At 40.9% G+C, this 23477-nt stretch overlaps 2 protein-coding genes across 2 annotated transcripts in view; one reads left to right on the top strand and one right to left on the bottom strand.

Moving 5' to 3' along the window:
• The first annotated feature begins 1008 nt into the window (after positions 1-1008).
• ier2a (immediate early response 2a) lies at positions 1009-1795 on the top strand. Its single transcript, XM_034189658.1, has one exon. It carries the CDS (start codon positions 1094-1096, stop codon positions 1541-1543), a length of 450 nt encoding a protein of 149 aa, XP_034045549.1. The 5' UTR covers positions 1009-1093; the 3' UTR covers positions 1544-1795.
• Positions 1796-13032: 11237 nt separating this feature from the next.
• cacna1aa (calcium channel, voltage-dependent, P/Q type, alpha 1A subunit, a) overlaps positions 13033-23477 on the bottom strand; it is a 327384-nt gene continuing 316939 nt past the window's right edge. Inside the window, 3 exon segments of the mRNA XM_034189657.1 lie at positions 13033-15288; positions 18655-18926; positions 21616-21832. Coding sequence (XP_034045548.1) covers positions 14500-15288; positions 18655-18926; positions 21616-21832 — 1278 coding nt within the window. The 3' untranslated portion in view covers positions 13033-14499.

Here is a 23477-nt window from a genome sequence, read left to right as displayed (position 1 = left end):
AGATATCTTTACAATTTTATTTCTCAACAATTTTTTTTATTTTTATTTATGCACGATGTGTACTTTTCATGTACTCCTAAACACTTTTTTAAATCAAAACGTGTAGTTTTTCAAACAGGTTAATACGTATATGGAATAATTTACCAAATCACACTAATAAATGAATTATTATTAGTAAGTAAGGCCCTTCCATTACTCCCTTGTTTGCACTCGGGGTACCCACAGTGAATCAGAAGTGGATCTGCATTATTCATTATTATTATTATTATTACTGTTATTATTATTATTATTACGACTATTATTAATGTCAATTTTTAGATATCTTTGCAATTTTTTTCTCAACTATTTTTTTTTTTATTTATGCATGATGTTTACGTTTCACGTGCTCTTAAACACTTTTTTAAATCAAAAGTATAGTTTTTCAAACTGGTTAATACATATATGGAATAATTATCACACTCATAAATGAATTATTATTAATAAGTAAGGCCGTTCTGCTGCTCCCTTGTTTGCACTCGGGGTCCCCACAGCAAATCTGAGGTGGATCTGCATTATTATTATTATTATTATTATTATTTATGGCAATTTTTAGATATCTTCACAATTTTATAATCTCAACAATTTTTTTTTATTTATGCATGATGTGTACTTTTCATGTACTCTTAAACACTTTTTTAAATCAAAAAGTATAGTTTTTCAAACAAATTAATACGTATATGGAATAATTTACCAAATCACACTACTAAATGAATTATTATTAGTAAGTAAGACTGTTCCGTTGCTTCCTTGTTTGCACTCGGGGTCCCCACAGCAAATCTGGAGCGGATCTGCATGTTGATTTGGCACAAGTTTTACACCGAATGCCATTCCTGACGCAATTCCACATTACATGGATAAATGTGACGGGGTTATTATTATTATTATTTAGGGTTTATTTGACGGGCGGGGCTTCGACCGCTTGTGAAGCTAATGAGTGACGTCACCGAGGTTATAAATAGCGGTGGCGCTCGCAGTCTGTTGTGTCTGGTTTTGCGTGTCGAGCTGACGTGAGGTCTTCAGCAGCAAGTCACGTTCATTTGTTTGTTTTTGTGCCATGGAGGTCAGCGCCGAAGCCAAGAGGATTATGGTTCTAGCTTTGGGGAAACTGTACAGCTCGCGGACTCAGCGAGGAGGTGTCCGTCTCCACAGGAGCCTCCTCCTGACTGTGGTGATGAAATCTGCCCGGGACATCTACCACGCGGCGCAGTCACAGACGTCCCCGCGCGGAGCCTGTGTGGTGCTGCCGGAGAGACTCACCGACACCGACACTGACGGACGGGACAAGGAGAATTCGTTCCCGTCCGATCCTGCGCGCCACTCCAGAAAAAGGCGGGGGAAAGCGGCGGCCGAGCCGGACTTTCTACCCCGGAAAAAGGCGAAGCTGGAGCGGCTGAGCGGCGTTCAGCGGCTCGCTGTGAGTTCTTTGTTCCTGATGAACTGTGGCAGCGAACTGGCAGCTCCGCAGCACCCAGAACTTGTCCAGAGGACAGTTACAGCGTGTTGAAACGACAACGTTTGGACTTTGTGAGCAGCCAGAGCGCGCGACCCTGACGGGGCTGTCAGCGGGGCAGGACACGGTCCCTGAACGCCTCATGAGACTCTTCATCTGGCCAACGTTTTTGGCATTTTGAGCGTCTGTACAAACCTGTGAATGAGCCGTTGCTGTGTTCATTACATTATTATTATTTTTTTTTTTTATGTAAAGTACCTCCAATTCAGCTACCTCAGTATTTATTAAAGTTGTTTTGGTGCTGTCTGTACCGAGTGAGGTCCTGTTTTTTGCTGTTTTTAGTGGTGCAGCTTAGCTAAAATTTCCATAACAATTGTGCATGTTGTGATAAAAGCATAGAATTTGGCACACATATTCTAAATTAACTAATGTTTATTTTCATATATGGAGACATCCTGGAGCTGACCTCTAATGACCTACAGGGGTCAATAAAGAATTACACAGGGGTCAAATTTTAAAAATGCTCCAATCATGTTGAAAATATACCACATTATTTGTCTGATCATAACGATTCCAAAAAGGTATAGTTTGGACTATCTATGACTGAGTTCCATGAAGTTATGGGGTAAAAAGAGCAAAAATGGTGACAAAGGTCGGTGTCAGTTTGTACAGGGGTCAAAAGTTAAAGCTACTTCAGTTTTAGTAAAAAGTGATGCAGTCATCCTGGAGCTGACCTCTAATGAGCTACAGGGGTCAATAAAGAATTACACAGACATCAAAATTTTAAAATGATCCAATCGTTGAAAACTATACCACTAGACACATTTGTCTGATTATAAGGATTTCAAAATGGTATAGTTTGGATGATCTATGACTGAATGTTATGGAGTTATGGGGTTAAAAACAGCAAAAATGGTGATAAAGATCAGTTTCAGTTTGTACTGGGTTCAGAAGTTAGGGGTTTTTTTGGATTTTGGTGAAAAATGATGCAAATTATTAGTTAATGGCATTTTTTAAAGGACTAGTTTGCACCATCTGTCATCCTTAGTTATCATGTTACGGGGTAACATATGTCACATGTCATAGAATCCAATGGACATCAACCTTGTTTGACCTTTAATTTGGAGATCAAACATTCAACACAGAACTATTCCATTTATTAATCCTATTAGCTCAACCAATAATTTGCATGACTTTTTTCCAAAATAGAAGTAGCTTTAACTTTTAACCCCTGTACAAACTGACACCGATCTTTGTCACCATTTTTGCTCTTTTTACCCCATAACTTCATGGAACTCAGTCATAGATAGTCCAAACTATACCTTTTTGGAATCGTTATGATCAGACAAATAAACAGTCAATTTAGAATATGTGTGCCAAATTTGATGCTTTTATCACAGAATGCACAATTGTTTTGCTGTGCCGCCATATTATTTTTTTGCTTTTGTCAACAGACAGTTGACATCTCACAAACTTGCATTTGTGAGATGTTTTGGAGTTTCAAACCTCATTTGCCTCCTCATATATGACAACACAAAGAACTGATTGCAAAAAGTCTGATTAAATGCAAAACAATTGTTTAAAATTGTAGAAGGCCACCAAAAAACCTGAACATAGGCATTACCACAGTTGTTTTAAGATGATGGATATTTTTGCAGATATGGAAAACTTTTAGGTACCTTAAAAGTGTGTAAACTGCATTTGACTATGTACTGTGCATTTAGCAAATCTTTAACTATTCCCGAATGGGACCTGGATTGCATTGGAATTTTGCTGCTGCAGAAGAGACTTGGAAGTGTGCACAGCTGTAGTTTGGAAGAAAAACGGTTAAAATTTCTAGAACTGTTTTGTAGTTGTACAAAAATTATACCAAAACCCACACCATTGTTTTAATCATACCCATAAAAATCATTTAAGACAAAATAATCTACAAAGTTGGTAGGCACCAGGTTTCTGGAAGCCCTTCTGCAACAAGGTTTGAAGGGCTTCCAGAACAACTTTGGCCTGGTTTGGAAACAAAGTATGTAAATGTGAACAAGATCAGAAATTTTTTGACTTAGCATCTGAGAAAGTGCACTGCATGCTTTCACTTTCAGAAGATCTCACACTCACATTTGTATGGTGCCTGGCATTTGCAAAAATGGACACTTCCCAAATTGAACCAGGACCATGCCAGAAGTCTGCTACTATGCAAAGGCTCTGGAAGTGTACAAAACTGGGATTGGAAATCTGGCTCAAACTGGACCTGTTTTTCACATCTGGCTCATCCATTTGTCCAAACTCAATCCGGCTCAAGATGAAAGAGCTGTGAGTGGAACTAAGCGTGTGGAAGCGTGTGCATTTGGATTGTGGGCATAACCACGCAAGTGTGTATACATGTGGATACGGAAGCGAGCACATTTGTGATCTGGACATGTGTAACATATGGAAGGGAACACACCCAGCGCTCCAGAGAAAAAAGGTTGTTCGCAGTTCCTGCCGGCGCCACAGCGGAGAGGACGCTGTGAGGAAGTTGACATCATGATCCCTGAGCTGGCTGGATTCTAGCCACATTTGCTTTTAGTTGTCAGCGAATCCTGTTCACATCACATCTCAGAGGTGGGTTGAGCCGGATAGAAAACAATCCATCTTAAATCTGATTTGTGCCATTTGGATTCAGAAGAAAACGTATCTGTCTCGAACCATATTTAGCCTGAATCCCAATTAAGTTGGATTGTCAACCCCAGTCTGGACAGGGTCTAAATGCTGTTCAAAATTCTAGATGTTTTTTATGCATTCCAGAGAAATGAAATCACAACTTATAGAAAATAAACTAATTTCCAAGGTTGATGACTAAGAGACATCAGTTCAGCACCTCATTACAAATCCAGAAGTGTGAAGTGTCTGCAAATTTGGAAGAAAAACAATTAAACCCAGTACAATTTTGAGAAGTTCTACAACTGGACAAAAAAATTAAGATAAAATCATTCAATCCAGGTTGGTTTAAAAGCAATTAAAATCGGATTTTATCAAACATTAACAATTAAACATGTTCCTAAATTTAAGGTCACTTCAATCACGTATGCATATGTTGGCGGCGGGGGTGGGGGGTGGGGGGGGTAGTGTTCAGTATTTGGTCAGTACAGCAACAAACCAACATAATGCCTTGAGACAACATTGCAGATGGAAACTTAATAATTTTGCTAAAAATATAGTGGTGTTGGTCAATTTCTAATTATTATTTTTAAAGGAAGCAGTCTTAACACCTGTATTTTATGGAATATGTAACTTTTGTTGCCATTCTGACTTATGAAAGCATCTTGTAGCCATTTATTTCAAATAAAACAGAAAAGGAGCAACTACTGGAAAAAGTCAACATTTGTCACTTTTTACAAATCTCACAATATCCTTTTTTTCAGATCATCAATCACATTTCAGCTCTAGTGATGACAACCTTTGGTGTTGGTGACTTTGGTCATAAGATATACAAAACAAAAGCTTATAAGTAAGTGCTGGAACTTTTAAGATAAGTGAGGTAATTATATGTCGGGGTGTTATAGGGCTGATAGGAAACCGGTAGGAGGGCATAGGTATTAAAGGCACTGCGCTGCGGTGGTTTGAATCATATTTATCTAATAGATTACAATTTGTTCATGTAAATGGGGAATCTTCTTCACAGACTAAGGTTAATTATGGAGTTCCACAAGGTTCTGTGCTAGGACCAATTTTATTCACTTTATACATGCTTCCCTTAGGCAGTATTATTAGACGGCATTGCTTAAATTTTCATTGTTACGCAGATGATACCCAGCTTTATCTATCCATGAAGCCAGAGGACACACACCAATTAGCTAAACTGCAGGATTATCTTGCAGACATAAAGACATGGATGACCTCTAATTTCCTGCTTTTAAACTCAGATAAAACTGAAGTTATTGTACTTGGTCCCACAAATCTTAGAAACATGGTGTCTAACCAGATCCTTACTCTGGATGGCATTACCCTGACCTCTAGTAATACTGTGAGAAATCTTGGAGTCATTTTTGATCAGGATATGTCATTCAAAGCGCATATTAAACAAATATGTAGGACTGCTTTTTTGCATTTACGCAATATCTCTAAAATTAGAAAGGTCTTGTCTCAGAGTGATGCTGAAAAACTAATTCATGCATTTATTTCCTCTAGGCTGGACTATTGTAATTCATTATTATCAGGTTGTCCTAAAAGTTCCCTGAAAAGCCTTCAGTTAATTCAAAATGCTGCAGCTAGAGTACTGACAGGGACTAGAAGGAGAGAGCATATCTCACCCATATTGGCCTCTCTTCATTGGCTTCCTGTTAATTCTAGAATAGAATTAAAAATTCTTCTTCTTACTTATAAGGTTTTGAATAATCAGGTCCCATCTTATCTTAGGGACCTCATAGTACCATATCACCCCAATAGAGCGCTTCGCTCTCAGACTGCAGGCTTACTTGTAGTTCCTAGGGTTTGTAAGAGTACAATGGGAGGCAGAGCCTTCAGCTTTCAGGCTCCTCTCCTGTGGAACCAGCTCCCAATTCGGATCAGGGAGACAGACACCCTCTCTACTTTTAAGATTAGGCTTAAAACTTTCCTTTTTGCTAAAGCTTATAGTTAGGGCTGGATAAGGTGACCCTGAACCATCCCTTAGTTATGCTGCTATAGACTTTGCTGGGGGGTTCCCATGATGCACTGAGTGTTTCTTTCTCTTTTTGCTCTGTATGCACCACTCTGCATTTAATCATTAGTGATTGATCTCTGCTCCCCTCCACAGCATGTCTTTTTCCTGGTTCTCTCCCTCAGCCCCAACCAGTCCCAGCAGAAGACTGCCCCTCCCTGAGTCTGGTTCTGCTGGAGGTTTCTTCCTGTTAAAAGGGAGTTTTTCCTTCCCACTGTCGCCAAGTGCTTGCTCACAGGGGGTCGTTTTGACCGTTGGGGTTTTTACGTAATTATTGTATGGCCTTGCCTTACAATATAAAGCGCCTTGGGGCAACTGTTTGTTGTGATTTGGCGCTATATAAATAAAATTGATTGATTGATTGATTGATTGAAGGCAAAGGAATTTTCTTCACACCACCCGGTCTGATTTACAGAACAAAAGAAGAGGAGATTGTGGTTCCTAAAATCAGAAGAAGGCCGCAAAGCCGTTAAGTGCAGATAAACTGTGAACAGTGTGCATAAAACCTTCAAAGAGGAGTCTATTGTTCAGCTCCAGTGATCACATGAAGGTCACTTAAGCGACTGCAGGAGATTCTAACTGAAATCAGGAGACAATTTAAAGCTTTTTAAAAATACAATATTTAGCTTGATTGAAATTTAATTCTCAACATATTGATTTCCATACAATTGTAACACGAATAATTGAAGACACTTTTTGTTTTTACTGGTTTATGGACAGGTGGTGTGGAGTCAGAGAGCACCGGGAGCAGTTTGTGTTGGGGGAAGGGGGTTACCAGGGAGAAGGAATGTAGGGGGAAGTGCTGGTATGAGGCCCTGACTGGGCTGCTCATTCATTTGGCTGAAACCAGAGCACCCGTCGTCTGTGTACACAGGCCTGGGAGGAGCTGCCACAAGTGCCTACGCATGCCTGTGAACATAAAATACTCAGAACTTGAGGCAACACACATGCTGTGGGTACCATGATGAATTATCAACCGATCAACAGTTTAGTCTGAGATGATGCTCGCCAACCCCTGTTCCAGGACCTCCTTTGACCTTGTACTCTTTCCGTAGTATTGTTGTTCTTATTATTGCTGCTGTGTTCGGTTGTCTTGTCTTCATGTTTACACCCACCTGCAGTGGTTTGACAAAAAGGGAGTGTCATTTCTGAGTTTGAACAAAATGTATCCAATCTGAACAAAACCTGGTGCATTTATTGAGGGCAAAGTGACATAGTGATTTTACTTTTAAAGAAATCAGGAAGTCAAAGTCACAGGCCAAGGTTAAAATTACCTTTACACACGAGGTGCATTCAAGATTCATTTCAAGATTCATTTATTAATGACCACACAACAAGTTGGTAGAATTTGTTTCCAGTACAGCATTAAATGCCGTACTGGAAGCAACTTCAAAATGTATCCAACCTTTGGCCTCAAAAAATACAATTTCCTGGTGGTCTGAAATCCTAATCCCCTTCAAGGTAGTATCATTGGGCCTGCACACACTTCTTCCAGTGGTTCTGCCATTGCTGGAAGCATATCTAGGAGGCCTCTTTTGGAGTGGTGTCCAGCTGGGATGTCGTGTTCCGCAAAAATTCTTCTTGCGACTCAAATAGAGTCCCTTTTAGTGTCATTTTGATGTTGGGGAACAACCAAAAATTAGAGGGAGCCATTTCAGGAGATTAGGGAGCCTGATGAATCACAGGAGTGCTGTGTTTGGCCAAGAAAGCCTGAATCAGCTGAGCAGAATGGGTGGGTGCATTGTCATGATGGAACTGCCAGATGCAGTTGCACCTGTTTCACCATTAGCAGCTTCAGCACGAATTTCACTGACACTCTCCACATGCCTAAATCCTCTGTTGAAATGGAATGTACTGAACCTTTGCTTAACCCCAATTCATCTGCTATTTCTTGTTTGGTGACACGATGGTCATCCATGCCCAAAGTACGTATTCTGTCAATCGCTTGGACACTGAGGTTTGTGGATGGGCTACTGGAACATGCTTCACTCTCCACTGATGTGCCCCCATTTTTGAAGCAGTTATACCACTCTGACTTGTGTTATGCTCATTGCATTATCACTAAAAACCTGCTGAATCTTGTGAATGAGTTCCACTTAGGTGTCACCAAGCCTTTGGCAAAATTTGATGCAATACCTTTGCTCAAGTCGTTCCATCATTCATTCATTTAATTAATTTTAGCCATTTATCTGGGTCCGGGTTGCTGTGGCACTAGAGCAAGCAGCTAATTCCATACTTGCAGCCAAGTCCTGTAACTCTTCCTAGGGGGTCCCAAGGCATTCCTAAGGGAAATATAATCATATATATAGCAAATATATGACTAGTGACTGATGCACTCTATGGGTGGGAAAAAAAAAAATCAAGTATGTGCGAGAAGATTCCCTCCACCTCCCCACCAAATGACATTTTGTATGCTTCATTTGTTTCTGTGGGATAAAATTAGGTCAGATACTTTTTGAATGCGCATCGTATTCTGTAGGGGGTATTTGCAGTGGCTATTATAAGGTATTAGTTTAATAAATCTTCCAATTACTATTAAATTACCTTTCCATGTGATCTTTGACCTTCAAGACTCCTATAGAATGGATAATTCCAAGAACTGGTTACAGGTCCAACGATGGATGCTTTCTACTGACTCCATAACTTTTGACCTTGGATGGCCTTGAACACTCACACTCATTTTAATGGAATATTGTGAGGAATTGATGGCAGATACCATGACACACCAATATGAAGTTAAATCAAACTTTCTATTGGTCACATGACCTTAGCTCTTGGGTGACCACAAAAGGTCCAATTCAAGGTTATAACTGCTTAACCAGTTTAGAGCCAAGATGGATTTAATGTGGTGGATGTGTTGTGTAATCAACAACCATAAAAATGCCTTAAGTATAGGATACATTGGGTAGATGGGAAAAAATTTTTTTTCACTGTACACAATATTAATATATTGGTACTGCCTGTCTGACAAGTTTTCTGGGTATCTTTAATTGTGCCAATTTGCTAGGAGAGTGTACTGTTATGCCAGTCTACATTTTATGGAATTTGTTCGCTTTTCACAAACCCTTTCGCCCCAGAGGTAGATTTTTTCATGTCTATATCTTAATTATTATCATTATTTTTTTTTTTTTGTCAGCAAATATATTGATATATTTATTTGTGGTCTATGTGCTGTCCATACCAGGAAGGTCTTCTGTGATTTGCTGGCTTTCGCTACTTAACATATGCAATTCCTCTGTAGCAAAAAAAAAAAAAAAAAAAAAAACCTGACTCAATGGTATCTATAGACCCATAACAAGCATTTATACAAAACAAACAAATTAAATAAATAAACAACATACAAACACAAGTTTGGCCAGTGGGAAAAAAGACCAGTGTGCATTCTCTCTGGATTTTATTCTTTAGGAAGAATCCCATTTTGAATTACAAAATGCACTGATAGAAATAGCAGTGAGACAGGTTGAGAGTGTGACAGGTAAGAGTGTGAGAGAGAAGAGAGAGACAGAAAAGAAGAAGTGAGAGGTCAAAGGTACATCATTAGATTTGGCTAGCTTCTGCACCCTCAGACACCCACAATCTGTAAAAGGGAGAACACCATCTTCTGAACTGCACTGTCTTTTATTTATATGTATATTCTTGTTTAAAAACTTTTTTTTTTTTTTTTTTTTGGTGTCCTGAACATGGTTGTGTTGTGCCTCAACTTCATATCAACATTACAGCAATGCTGCACGCCAGCGTTGTCTTTGACTGGTACAACAAAAGGAATTATGGGTAATCAACCGGCATGGATGCTTTCTGATGTAGTGACGTGCAATTCTCCGTACTATCAACCTTACGTTTTTGTCCTACATGGGGAAAGATGCTCATTACTTGACTTTACTGCTACTGGGGTCAGGTGACGAGCTTCAACCGTGACAATATAATAGTAAAAACGGAGCAGCTTGAGCTTTACACCAAACATCAAGAAACGCTGTTCTAGGGGTTTTTAAGGTTAGACCTTACTTGTTTGAAGCACTTTGAGGCAACTTTGTTGTGATTTGACGCTAAATAAATAAAAATAACTTGAAATTGGAATCAGCACACAGGAAACCTGGATCAATTCGATATTTTGTCTTTACCCGCAAAGCAATATGGGATGGCAGTACTGAGCACGCATGCAAAATCATTGGAAGACTTCCGGTTTGTGTTTCTCAATATGGATTTACATTTTCAATGCTAATATTTCAGGAAAATGGCAATCCTAAGATTGACAAAGCTTTGATGACTGCCAGCAATCTAAATTGCATCTGCCAGTACATTTTGTTTGGTGTAGTTTTGCTTGAATACTCAATGAAAGAACACAACTAAAGAGCACAGCACCAAATCAGAACTCTTCTGATGATTACACGACAATGCTCCGTTGGGTAGCAACACATTGCATTGTGGGTAATGACAAAACTCAGAATGCTTTCTTTCTCTAGGTATTGCTGCAGTCTATTTAACTCAGAAGTCCTAAGTTGCGAATAGGAATGACATCACACCTGAGGTAAATGCGACCTATTTTCCCACACAGCACGGCAAGTCGAAAATAAAGTAGACACCCCCGAGTATAGAGCGCTACAAAAAATATTCAGTCCGATAATGAGATCTTATGGAAGAGAACAGGTGGCACAGAAGTTACTTTAATGTTTCAATTTTTTGGTTGGTGTTTAGCTCAGTGTAGCCAGTCATTGTTTCTAGCAGCATCTACTGGGTTAGCAAGTATTAGCGGTACCAGTTGATAAACAACTCATAACACATTATTTCACGCAAGAAATTCCACAGCAACATGTCCACAGACAGCAGTAGGACAGAGCTGACTGCAAGATTTATTAAATTGGACACACACACACACAAAAAAAACCCAGAAACGTGCTAAAAACCACTAATACAGTTTTCCCTCGGAACACGTAGGGTATGATTTGGAATTCCTACTTCAGGGGGCCTTCTTGGGGCCAGGGGGTAACAGGGAAATCCCGACCTCTGAGTACAAACAGAACGCACCATATCTCTCCATGAGAGATAAAGTGCTAACCTATAACAATAACCTGTTAGCTGTTAGCATAGCTGTTAGGAACAGGTTGTAAACTTCTTCCACACTACACTTTATGGTTGCCTGCTGTGCAGCACTGCCACTGGAGGGATATGCAACTGAAAATGTGCGCGGAATGTCTGAGCACGTTGCTCAAACTCACGCCGGCATGCAGCGTTGCTGTTGTCTACCCCAATCTTAACAAGGATACAAACGACACTCTGACTCTCATCGGGAGTTTCTCTCTTTTGTTTTTTTTTTTTTAATTTTTTTGATCTCAAAAATAGAAGGAAAAAACAGAAACATCGCTTTTTAAAAACATCTATTTAATTTTTTTTAAAAATTCATCTGAATTTGTTATTCGGCTTTTCTTTTACGTCCTGAAGATGACTGTTAACCCACGGTGTGGCATGCACATAGCACATGCATTTCTGGAACTAAATATTTTTTTCTTTTTTCTTTTATACTTTATAAAATCTTTTTTTTTTCAGTAGCGGCTTTACATTGCTTTTGAAGACTTTGTGTGGTTAGTCAGTGTGTTAGTGGATTTCACTGCAGCATAGACAAGAGAATGGATGGTGAATGTGGAGCACTGCATCTTTCAGGGGGGTCACTGACACTAGGTACCCAAACACATTCGCGCACGCACACACACACACACACACACACACACACATGAAGGTTGTTACTGTGACTTGAAAGAAATATCGTTGAGAAAAGAACATATGGAAACAAACATGAGTATGCATACACACAACAACCTCACATGGCCTCGCACACAAACACCACAAAATAGAGCTACATAACGTGTGTGCCTTTTGGATTTTGAGTATAGTGACATGAAAAAATACTTGATTGTGACATTCGACTGAGTTTGGAAAGACACTAATAGGCAGTTGTTCAGTTCTTTTCTTTTTAGGTGCATTCTCTGGTCAGCATGTGATATGCCCCTAGAAAATCAAATTAAAAATAAATGAATAAATGTGGAGTTAACAGAATAAACATTGGTGTGAATTTGTGTTGTCTTGAGGCACACAGAGAAAGACAGAAGTCAATTAAGATAAAGACTGATGCACAGTCAATGATAGTTAAATTGAGATATGATCCAGTGAAAATTGTTACTAAGGTGCTCGAATAGAAAGAGAATAATCTTAAATGTTCTCCCAGTGCACTGGTAAAATGAAGAAGTACAGAAACCAGAGGGACATGTTGCACTGTATGTCCTATAGCGCCACCTGAATGTCACAAGTGGAGGTGGCACTCTTTTTTTCACATAGTGCAAGTCTGGGCTGGAGCTGCAAATGATCAGCAGAGCACAAGAAGTGGGGATGGGAATTGACAAGAGCTTATCAATATCAGTGCCATTAATGATCGCGTTTATTGGTCTGATTTTTCATAGATTCCCTAATCGATTAGCGATCAATTGCTTGTGTTTTTCAGTATCAATGCAACCCTTTTTCTTGTCACTAGACACAGAGTTTGACATCACGACATCATGTCTGATTCCATGACGCATGCGTGCTTGGAACGTGGAACTGTCATTTAATTACTAAAAGGAATTGATAACATCTGACGCATATAGTTGTTATGAATTGTAAAATTTGGATTCTCAAGTGGAACCGGTACTTGATTCCCATCCCTGTCAAGAAGGAGCCACCCAAAATACAACAAACAAAAAGTACTGAACATGAGACACAGGACGGGCAGTCCTTCAAATGATCATGGCTGATCATCATCATCATCGATAAGATTCTCTATCATCCACTATCACAGTTACAAACAAAGATGATGAGGTTCTCTCTTTTCCTTTCCTTTCTATTGCTCTCTTTCTCTCTAATATTTGTTTTAACCCCAAACCCTGGAAGACTTTGAGATGTAAATGAATTTCCAAACGTATTCACAGTTATGAATTGTTACCAGATGCTCTTACCCTGCTTCCCAGTATGTCTTTTTTTATGATTATCATCTTAGTTACAAAAAATTACTTCCTCAAAAAAGTATGTGGCAGGCATTTGGCACAGAACATACAGACAGGCAAGCAACAGCAACCCCTTCATCCCATTTAGATACACCCAGTCTCTATATTATCCTTGTTACATCTGATTTTAGTGGAAGTGATGATGATCCAGAGGAAGGCAATGCATTGTAGAAAGGAGACAGAGAGAAACAGAAAGGTATTTTTACTCAAAAGAGAGAAGCTCTACACAGCACAACAGAAAAGACCAATGAAAAATTCCCCCATCACACAGTAGATTCTCATTGTTGCTATTAATACAATTCTTTTTTTTTGTTTCATTCATGCAGGTTTTCACAGGGTGCACAACTTTGCAAGTCTAACAGAATGACGCTGTGTTGGGTGCAACAGAAGATTCAAGCTTCAATGTTTTGAAGAAGGACGACCAGGAAGAAGAAGGAGAAGCAGCTGCAGGAGTAGAAGAAATACAGCAGAAAAGAGTTTTTTTTCTGACAACCATCTTCACTTTTTTGTTTTTCTTCTTTCATAGGTCAAAAGTTGAGGTTGGTTAAATTGTTTTCATGAGAAGGGACAATGGTAGACATCCCCACTCCATCCCGCCTTTTCCTCTATAGAGTTCGATTTAGAGACTTGTCACCCCGCACCACACGGCCCCAACTCTCCCACCCACGTGCCCTGCACACCTCACACAGGCGGAAGGCAGATTTTCAATTTTGTTCTTACTTAAAAACAGATGATAAAACTCATCAATATTCATCTGGTGGCTGGGAGGGTTGGATTCTTTTTGCAGCTACATAACTGAAGTTCTGAGTAGCAACACACGGTGATTCTTCTTCTTCTGAATGTAAAGTGTTTCTTGTTGAGTCACGACTCTTGACATCTTTTAAGTGGCTGTAGCGCAATGCCAGAGGCATAATTTAAGACACAAAATGACTAGTGTCCATCACACCTTCTTTTGCATCTTTGCAAATGCAACTTCAGATTTTCATCCTTTAGCATCAAGAGAAGAATGCAACAAAAATGCAAGCAGACCGATAATGATATCTCCCCTTCGTGTACTTTTCAATCAGGCTTTCGCCTCAGCATTTTTGTTCCATACCTTCACTCTGACACCCATGCCTTTGCTGGACCTGAAACCTCTGAGGCATGCCAAGCATTGGAGGAGAGAAATAAAAATTGAAGAAACAAGAAAGAAAGAATCATGGTTTCCCTTGGCAGTCAGTGCTCTAGAATAGGGCTTCCCATTATTGTTCTCTCCATTGTTCTGTCATTTAGCATTTTTCCTCTTACCCTCCTCCCATCCCCAGAGGCTAGCACCAGTCATCATCCTCCGTCTCACTGTAGGGTTCATGCAAGCCCTTACAGGGTCCTCGAGGATGCGCACTTGGAAGGGGGACCTTGTGAGGTCCAATATGTGGGGGTACATGGTGATGTGTGGATGGTGAGGAAGAGCGGTAGCCATTGGGAAGGCGACGTTGGGCAGCGGGTTGCACTTGGCCTTGTCCGGGCCCAGTCAATGCAGTGGTTGGAGGGGGTGCATGGTGAGCAGTCCTCGGTGGGGTGCGACTGGGTTGAGAGTGGGCTGTGTGATGGGGGTTGTTTGTGGGGTGGGGATGCGGAGGAGGCAGAGGATGAGGGTTGTGAGGTTGTGATTGATGAGGAGGTGGCAGTGCATGTGAATGAGGGTTGCCGCCCTGCATGGGGTTCTGCTCATAGGCAGGAGGTTCATGGTGAGGCTCGTAGTCCTGGTTGTAGAAACAGCCATCTCCTTCCATGGAGCCTCCGCCTCCACCTGAATCCCCCCAACGTGAGGGAGGATGATGACCCTGGCGTGGTGTGCCATGGTGGGCCAGTGAGATGCCAGGTGGATGAGGGCCTTGACCTTGGGGATGCTCAGGAGAAAAGTGACGGGGGGCTGAGGCAGGGGTTCGACCCTGCGGTCCCCCAGGTGGTGTGGGTATGGCTTTACGGACCACAGGGGAGTAGGTAACATGGGGTCGGGGTGTTGCTGGGGTCTGGGGCAACTGTCGGCGGCCTCTGCGGGGTGTACTGGTCCCCGAGGTCGAAGGGACTGGACTTCCACTCACCGAACTACTGCCCTACACAAAAAGTGAAATAAGGCAAATAAAAAGAACGAACAACAAATTCAACAACAGAACATATAGAAGAGAGGATGGCACAGAAAGACCAGGAGACAGACAGCATGACAGTGTGTGCAAGTTTGACAGAAAAGCAAGTGAGAGCATTCACATAGAAAGAACAGACAAAACCCAGATCCACAGCAACAAGAATAAAAGCACCAATCATAATGCAGGTGAAGTGGAAAAGAGAAATGGAAGGTATCAAAAAGTAACACATGAGATTCGAAATAGCACCATACATAGAGAAGCAACAAATCACGCAGAGGAAATAAAACAAAAGGACAGGAGAAAAGAAGGGCAAAGAGTTGATTTCTTGAGCAATAAATATGGTACAGGGTAAATATGGTGAGTCTGAAATGAGTTGTGATATACGTAACTTATGGCATTAGTGAGTATGACCCTGGGCAATATAACTGAAATGTCAAATGATTCAAAGCTACATAACATCTCAATTGCCTTATGCCTACATTGACAAGTTCAGCATTTCCTTTTATGAACAATCAGAAACAGACCCTGAAGTAGAAACTCAGTCAAAGAAAAGTCAGTACAACAGTACATACACTTTAATATAACACATTTATGCCATCAATTTACAACTCATTTTAAAAGAAAAATCAGAGGATGGCTGCAAGACCATTTCAAAGTTACTAAATATCTCTTTGTGTTCATTTAAATCAATGAGTAACTAGAAGCACTCGGAGAGCGCAAACCTCCGCCAAGGCCATAGGGTCACCGACATCACACGGAATACCCTTTGGCAAAGAGACTTATTCCACGTTGTTTCACACATCTACCATCATGTTTCAGATTCAGTGGTTAACCCTCTGGGGTCAGAGGGTATTTTTTGGACAGTCACTCGCCTGGCATAAATGTTTTATTTTTATTGCTGTTAACAGCTCTCCCTGCATCCCACAATCAAGTTTTCCGTCTCTTTTTTTCAGGACAACCTGTACTTTCAAAATATATATGCTATAGTTGTGTTTTATAAGTGTAATAAAGGTTTACAATCAGAAATAAGAAAGGAAAAGTAAAGAGGAAAATAATTTTCCACACACATTTATTCAAAACACACAGCAAACTATGATAAACTCCTAAAAACAATCTTTGGTGTGTCATGTGAGGTGAATCTTCCCTACGATTGGATTTTGGAAAACCATGTGATGGTGAACCAATTCCGATTGGACACTCACATTGCTCACGTCATCACACAGCTTATATGAGGAGTACAAAGATGGTGGGTGGTGGCTCAAACGTCCGCGGAGTTAACTTTTCAGCAGAAAAAAAAAAGTATGTTTCTATCTCATATCATTAAAAAGTTATTTATAATTTAGTAAAGCTTGGTCTCAGCTGTCGTATCCGACGGCGTCAGCCCCAGAGGGTTAAACCCTTAGATCTTCAGCAAATGTATGTAATCCTGCTAACAAACCAACCAACCAACCAACAAACAAATGGACGTGACCAAAAACATAACCTCCTTGGCGGAGGTAATAACTCAAAACAGCACATTCTTCATGAACCCATCCACTTTATGTGCTTGTTAAACTGGTTGTAAAACAGCCTCATAGAATGATAGTACTGCCACCACCACATTTAACAGTTTAAACGGTGTTCATGGGGTTGAATACCTTTATTCCTTCAAACACACTTCATTGTGGCCAAACAACTACGTCTTCCTCTAATCTGACCATACAACTTCAATCCCAAAGGCTTTTTTTGTCCATGTGGATGTCTGCAAACTTTATAGTCAAACTCAAAGGTGTCAGTTTTGGATCAGGGGGTTTCCATCTATTAGGCTGCAGATTGCCAGGAGCAAATGTTACCCTCTGCATGGTTTCTCCAGTCACATCCACTGCTTTCTCAAGTCATATCCACAGAAGCTTCAGAGTTGTCTTCTGTGTCTTGGAAGCTTCCCTCACAGGTCCTGTTCTAAACAAAATTTCCATACGCTACCATTCTGTTTCTATATATACAGTATAAATGACTGATTAAAATGAACTCCAAAAGATATTCAGTGCTTTGGAAATGTTCATGTATCCATCCCCTGATTTGTCTTTAGAAATAAATAAATAAACTCTCTGTAAAAGTAATAAATTAGGCATGTAATTTAAAGGCTGCGCATACTTGTACTGGCTTTACTTTAGTTGCATTGAATTTCTATTTTAAGGCCTATATCATCAATATTATATTCCTCAAATATTTGTTTATTTTTCATAAGAAGAAACACTGTGCTTTTTAAACTTATACACAATGCAGTTACTGAGAGTTGATACAATTTTACATCACTGGACATTTAATTTATATTACACAGAGGTGTACTCTTGTTGTATACTTTATATGCAACATGTTTAAACCAAATAATTAAATGTGAAAAACAATTTAAGCCCTCTAAAGAAATTTACATATGTCAGCAAAAACTAATTTATACTGATTTGTTCTTAAAAAAAGTCTGTCTTTTGGTTTCCAAACCACTGTTTTTTTTTTCCTTTTTAGAAAAGGGTGACAAAAACAGTAAGGACTTTTTGCCCAAAAACATACAGATGTGGCACACAGGGACAGCTATTTGGTTTTCAAATATACATTTTCATGCATATTTGGTTTTTGAAACAATGATGTAGTAGCAATTACCTCATTTAACAAGCAATTTGTTTGAATCAGTACATTACATCCATAGTAATTCTAAGTAGTGTGTGAGGATCATGCACATAAACATTGCTTCAAATGTTCTGCTATCTTCTGCACAACTGTGTGTTATTGCCAATGACACACATCTTAGTCTCTACTGTGACAGCACTGTAATACATATTAATGTCAAAGGACACTACAAAAAATCTGATTCATAAATTTTCAGCTGTATAAATATCCTAATCTAATCATTTTTAGTGGCCAGTAGTGGCCACAACTCCAACAAATGCAGGAAGCATTCACAAATAAAAATAAATAAATAAATAAACCAACAATACAAAAAAGAAACAACAACAACAACAACAAAAAAACACCTGCATCAATTCAACAAGTAACTGCATGACAATTCTTGCAAATTGAAAGAAAAAAAACTTGCCAACACAGAACACAAACAAATATAACCTGCAGTACATGCAGCAATATAATATACTGTTCTATGTAACGCTGACAGGATGCTGCTTTGTCATGTAATTGAATTTTGCAGTTTTAAGGTGTCAGTTACACTGTTCAACTACAAGCCTTTCTGTTACATTTTTCAAAATAACACTATACCACTGATGTTTTCACTGTCCACTAGCACAAGGTAATAGAGCACTCTCACACCAAACTAAAATACCTGTGCACATGCACTCCGAAGCCCACCTGTCTATGTGTTAGGCATTCACGACCCTCACTAGGCGATCGTGACCAACGCCGGTCCCGCTCGCGGTCATGCTCTCTGTCACGGGAGTGCCTGTGTCCATGCTCGCCTCCTCGCTCTGCTACATAACGCTCCTTCTCCACTGACCCATGGTGGTGGTGATGGTGGTGGTGGTGCTTCCGATCTTTGGACCGACCACGGTCTTTGTCACGATCCTTGTCCTTGGCTAAGAGGTCACCTGATTGATTGGTTGTGCTCATGTCTGACCCCAGGCCTGATGGTAGAATTTACTGGAGTTATTATTGAGCATACATGACAAAAAAAAAAATCACTCAAATCTGCTATAATACCTGATTCAATTACAATAAAATGCCTACATATTTTTAATGTACTTAAAGGGGTCTTATTACACACACATATTCAGCAAGCTAACACACAATCTCATGTGAAACCACAGAAATACCAAAGTCAGTTAATTTCACTTTATATCCTTGTACACACTCTGTTTTTCAGCTGCTGGTGTGCGCAAATAGTTATAGCAACAGGTGCACGAGGTGTTGGAAGGAGCTATGATTTTACACGTTTTGCATATGATTCCTGCTTCATGCGTGCTTCATGCGTACTTCATGTGCAATTTGACCAATTTCGCACTATGTGTGAAGGAGCCCTAACAAAACCCCAAAATCAATAGTGACTCACTAATGGCCTTCACAGGGCAGGGTTAACATTTCCACAATCCATTGTTTCAAGAAGACTTTGATAATAGAAATATATTGGCCATACCACAAGATGCAGTAAGCAGTAACATTTCTATAACACGGATTTATGACCTCGTCCCAACAGCCAGGGGCTGTGAGCATGGACCGGGCTGCTGGGCCACCCGCCCTCGACCGCCACCCAATCCTCTCTGCACCTGACCCCCATGGCCCCCTCTGCAGGTGGTGAACCCACAGGAGGGCGGGCCCACGTCGCTCTTTCGGGCTGAGCTCGGCCGGGCTTAGCCCGAAAGAAAATCAGCACCTCCAAAAAATGAAAATCAGCACCTCCAAATCCGACGCCATGGTTCTCGACCGGAAAAAGGTGCTTTGCCCTCTTCAGGTTGGTGGAGTGTCCTTGCCTCAAGTGGAGGAGTTTAAGTATCTCGGGGTCTTGTTCACAAGTGAGGAACGGATGGAGCATGAGATCGATAGATGGATCGGTGCAGCATCTACAGTGATGCGGTCGCTGTATCGGACCGTCGTGGTGAAGAGAGAGCTGAGTAGGGGGGCAAAGCTCTCGATTTACCGATTGATCTACATTCCGATCCTCACCTATGGTCATGAGATTTGGCTCATGACTGAAAGAACGAGATCGCGAGTACAAGCGGCTGAGATGAGTTTCCTCCGCAGGGTGGCTGGGCGCTAGGAGCTTGGAGTCGAGCCGCTGCTCCTCCACATCGAAAGGAGTCAGTTGAGGTGGCTCGGGCATCTTTTCCAGATGACCCCTGGACGCCTCGCTGGAGAGGTGTTCCGGGCACATCCCATTGGGAGGAGGTCCTGGGGAAGACCCAGGACACGCTGGAGGGACTACATCTCTCGGCTGACTTGGGAATGCCTGGGGGTTCCCCCGGAGGAGCTGGGGGAGGTGTGTGTGGATTGGGAGGTCTGGGCGGCTTTGCTTGAGCTGCTGCCCCCGCGACCCGACTCTGGATAAAGCGGAAGAAAATGGATGGATGGATTTATGACCTGATGAGACCAGGTTTAACCTCAACCAAAGGGAAAGGGCCAGGGAAGAAATGATCCGCTCATGATCAAGAATATACAAGCTCATCTGGTGGAGGTACAGTAGTGTCATGGTTTGGGCTTGAATGCATCCAAAGCAATTAGGAGGAACTTCATGCAGAAAAACAAAGATCCAAAGCACACAGCCAACTGAACAAAGGACTTCATCAGGAGGTAGAAGTGGAAGGTTGGAGGCAGTCCAAGAAAAATCAGTAGACCTTAATCGAAGTACACAGCATTTCATTTCTTGAAGAACAGACTAAAGGAAGAACTCCTTTGAAACAAAAAAAAAAAAAAAAAAAAAAAGAGGCTGCTGTAATGGATGGGGAAAGCAGAACACATTTTTTTTTTTTTTTTACAAAATTGAAAATCAATTTATTTATTTATTTATTTTTGAATGGCTTCTCTTGGACCCCCTCATTACCTTTGCGATCTACCAAGTAGCCAAAACTCACACTATGGGAATCACTGTGCTGTCTACTAGTATCAGCAACAGGTTGGTCATTGTTGGCACTTCCCCACAGCACCCTATACTCAAGGTTTTTTAAATTTACCAATATCTCCACCTTGTGGACATTTACAATTAATGCAGGTAGTAGAGAAGCTTGAATCTTCGACTGGACTGGGTTGCTTGATGCAAGGACGTTTCACTTCTAATCGCAGAAGCTTCCTCAGCTAAAAAGACAGAAGTCAGACTACCAGAGCAAGAATTTAGCTGAGGAAGCTTCTGCGATTAGAAGCGAAACGTCCTCGCGTCAAGCAACCCAGTCAATGATTCAAGCTTCTTTACTATGGAAACCACCTGGACAACGGAGAGCCTTCACAGAAAAATTAATGCAGGTATATGAACTTGGTATATGTCAACTTGGTATGCCATCCTTGACTGACATATTGACATCACTGCCCTTTTGGGATTCGCTGGGCCAAGACTTCATTGCATGCCATATGTATGACATTGTATTCTTTGAACTTGCACTATTTAATGTATATTTCCAAATATACTGACAAATACATAATGTAACAACATGTAATGTTATAAATGTTAATTTTAGATTATACATTTTATTTTGGTTACTGTCAGCAATGATACTGTAGAACCTGTAACTTTTGATGACTACAATATTCACAATTGATCACAATAACATTCTGTCATGTTGTTTTTAGATTTGTGTGTTTGTTTGTACAATAGGGGCTCTATCCAACCTGTGTCAGCATCAGTGTAGCGGCACAGGGACCTCTCGGAGGTTCGATGACTCCGGTCTTTTCGGCGGTGTCCGTGTCTCGAAGTTCTTCCCTCTTCAGGTATTACACGCTCCATTGTGTAATCATCCGCTCGTCCTTTCTCCCTGTGGCCACACCCAGACCTACTGTGACCAAGTGAGGAGGCCGAGCGTTTCATGGGACTACTGTCATTGATGGTCTGAGAGAGACACAGAGAAAGATGTGGGTGTTTTGACTGGTTGTCAACTTAGCGTTGTTTGTGCGTGTGTGTGTGTGTGTGTGTGTGTGTGTGTGAGTGAGTGAGTGAGTGCAGCCTGTACTTGTACTGTATGCCAGCGACCCCCACTCCACACTCAATCCATAATCAAATACTTCTAAATTAGCAGGAATATTGCCATTGTATTACATCACAGACATAGATTCCTCAATTTCTCTTTACAAAGGAACAATAAAGTTCTACCTAATCTAATCTAATCTAAAAACTATAAATAACAACTAGTACGGGTCGGGAACACAAAACAATTACTGAAATTGGAACATTTCTTTTATTCACCTTAGAATGATTCATGATTCTGTTTATGATTCTAGATAACTATAACACCCAACTAGCAATTAATATCATTTACAGTGACTGGAAGATACATTTTTTTTCTTTATTTTTTTTGCTGTGAGCTATAGTAAAGGTGCCACTATGCTCCTGGTAATGAAATAAAATAAAATAAACTAATAAGATGGATGTCACAAAGTTACAGTCGGTGAGAGACCACACAACACTTCCCACGTCAAAATAAGCCTAGTAAAACAGAAAATACTGACAAAATACAAAAAAAAAACATCAAGTTGACAACAGGCAGCTACATAAAAAATGTCTTGCAAGACTATATTTGTTTCAGAAAATGTTGCAAACACAGAGAACACAAACAAATACAGCCTATAGCCAGTGTTGCCACAGTTACTTTGAAAAGTTACTTTTTACAGTTACTCATTAGCAGCTGCAAACAACTTGTCGGCAGCTGCTGAATGTAAGGGCCCCTTCACACATAGTGCGAAGTTTGGACGAAGTGCACACTTAATGCGCATGACGCAGGAATCATGTGCAAACCGTGTAATGTCGTCCCTGCCCCCAACGCCTCATACACCAGTTGCTACAACTATTTGCGCACACAAGCACCTGAAAGACAAAGTGTGCGCTGTACAAACCCATCACACCCTCTCATGGCAGGTGTCGGCCAAATTCCAGGTGACACACATGAACATCGAACACCGCTCGCTCGCATGGCACTTAGAAAATGTGTGGCCAGTCACACTGCACAGACTGCAGACAATGACAGAGAAATTTGTCTAAGTCCCACACGAGTGTGGCTTTGGTGTGTGCGCTGAGATGACAGGAGGTGTGTCCACCCACTGAAGCGGCTGTGGAAATCTGTGGATCTGGACATTCCAGCTGGACACCACGTATTGCGTTTGGATGGACATGGACAATGAAATGCCCACTGTGACGCATGTGTGTCTGTTTGCTGTTATCAAGTGGACATAAATAAAAACATACTTCACTATGGCGACATGCTGCAGTGAGCGAGTGTGCGCACAGAGTGCACATGGACAGGCTGCTCCCAGGTTGAAATGGACCATCAGATCAGAACAAGCAGCAGGCAATCCCACTGTCACATCACCCACGTGAGCTCTGTTCCACATGATGCGGTGTCCTGCAGCACGTCTTCCACAAGGCGTGTGCTCGAGGTCAGTTGGAGACGCCCCAGCAGATGTGGACATGAATGAGACGAACAAACTGCTTCTCATTCATGTGATTTCATGACTGTATGTCTGTGACCATGGGTCATTTA

This window comes from Thalassophryne amazonica, chromosome 16, assembly GCF_902500255.1.
Source record: "Thalassophryne amazonica chromosome 16, fThaAma1.1, whole genome shotgun sequence".
In the NCBI taxonomy this organism is placed as follows: domain Eukaryota; kingdom Metazoa; phylum Chordata; class Actinopteri; order Batrachoidiformes; family Batrachoididae; genus Thalassophryne; species Thalassophryne amazonica.
The sequence above is the reverse complement of the archived record's forward strand: the minus strand, read 5'-3'. Positions and strand labels throughout refer to the sequence as shown.

Coding starts and splice junctions, on each gene's coding strand:
- ier2a (XM_034189658.1), top strand. CDS start 1,094: ATGGAGGTCAGCGCCGAAGCCAAGAGGATTATGGTTCTAGCTTTGGGG.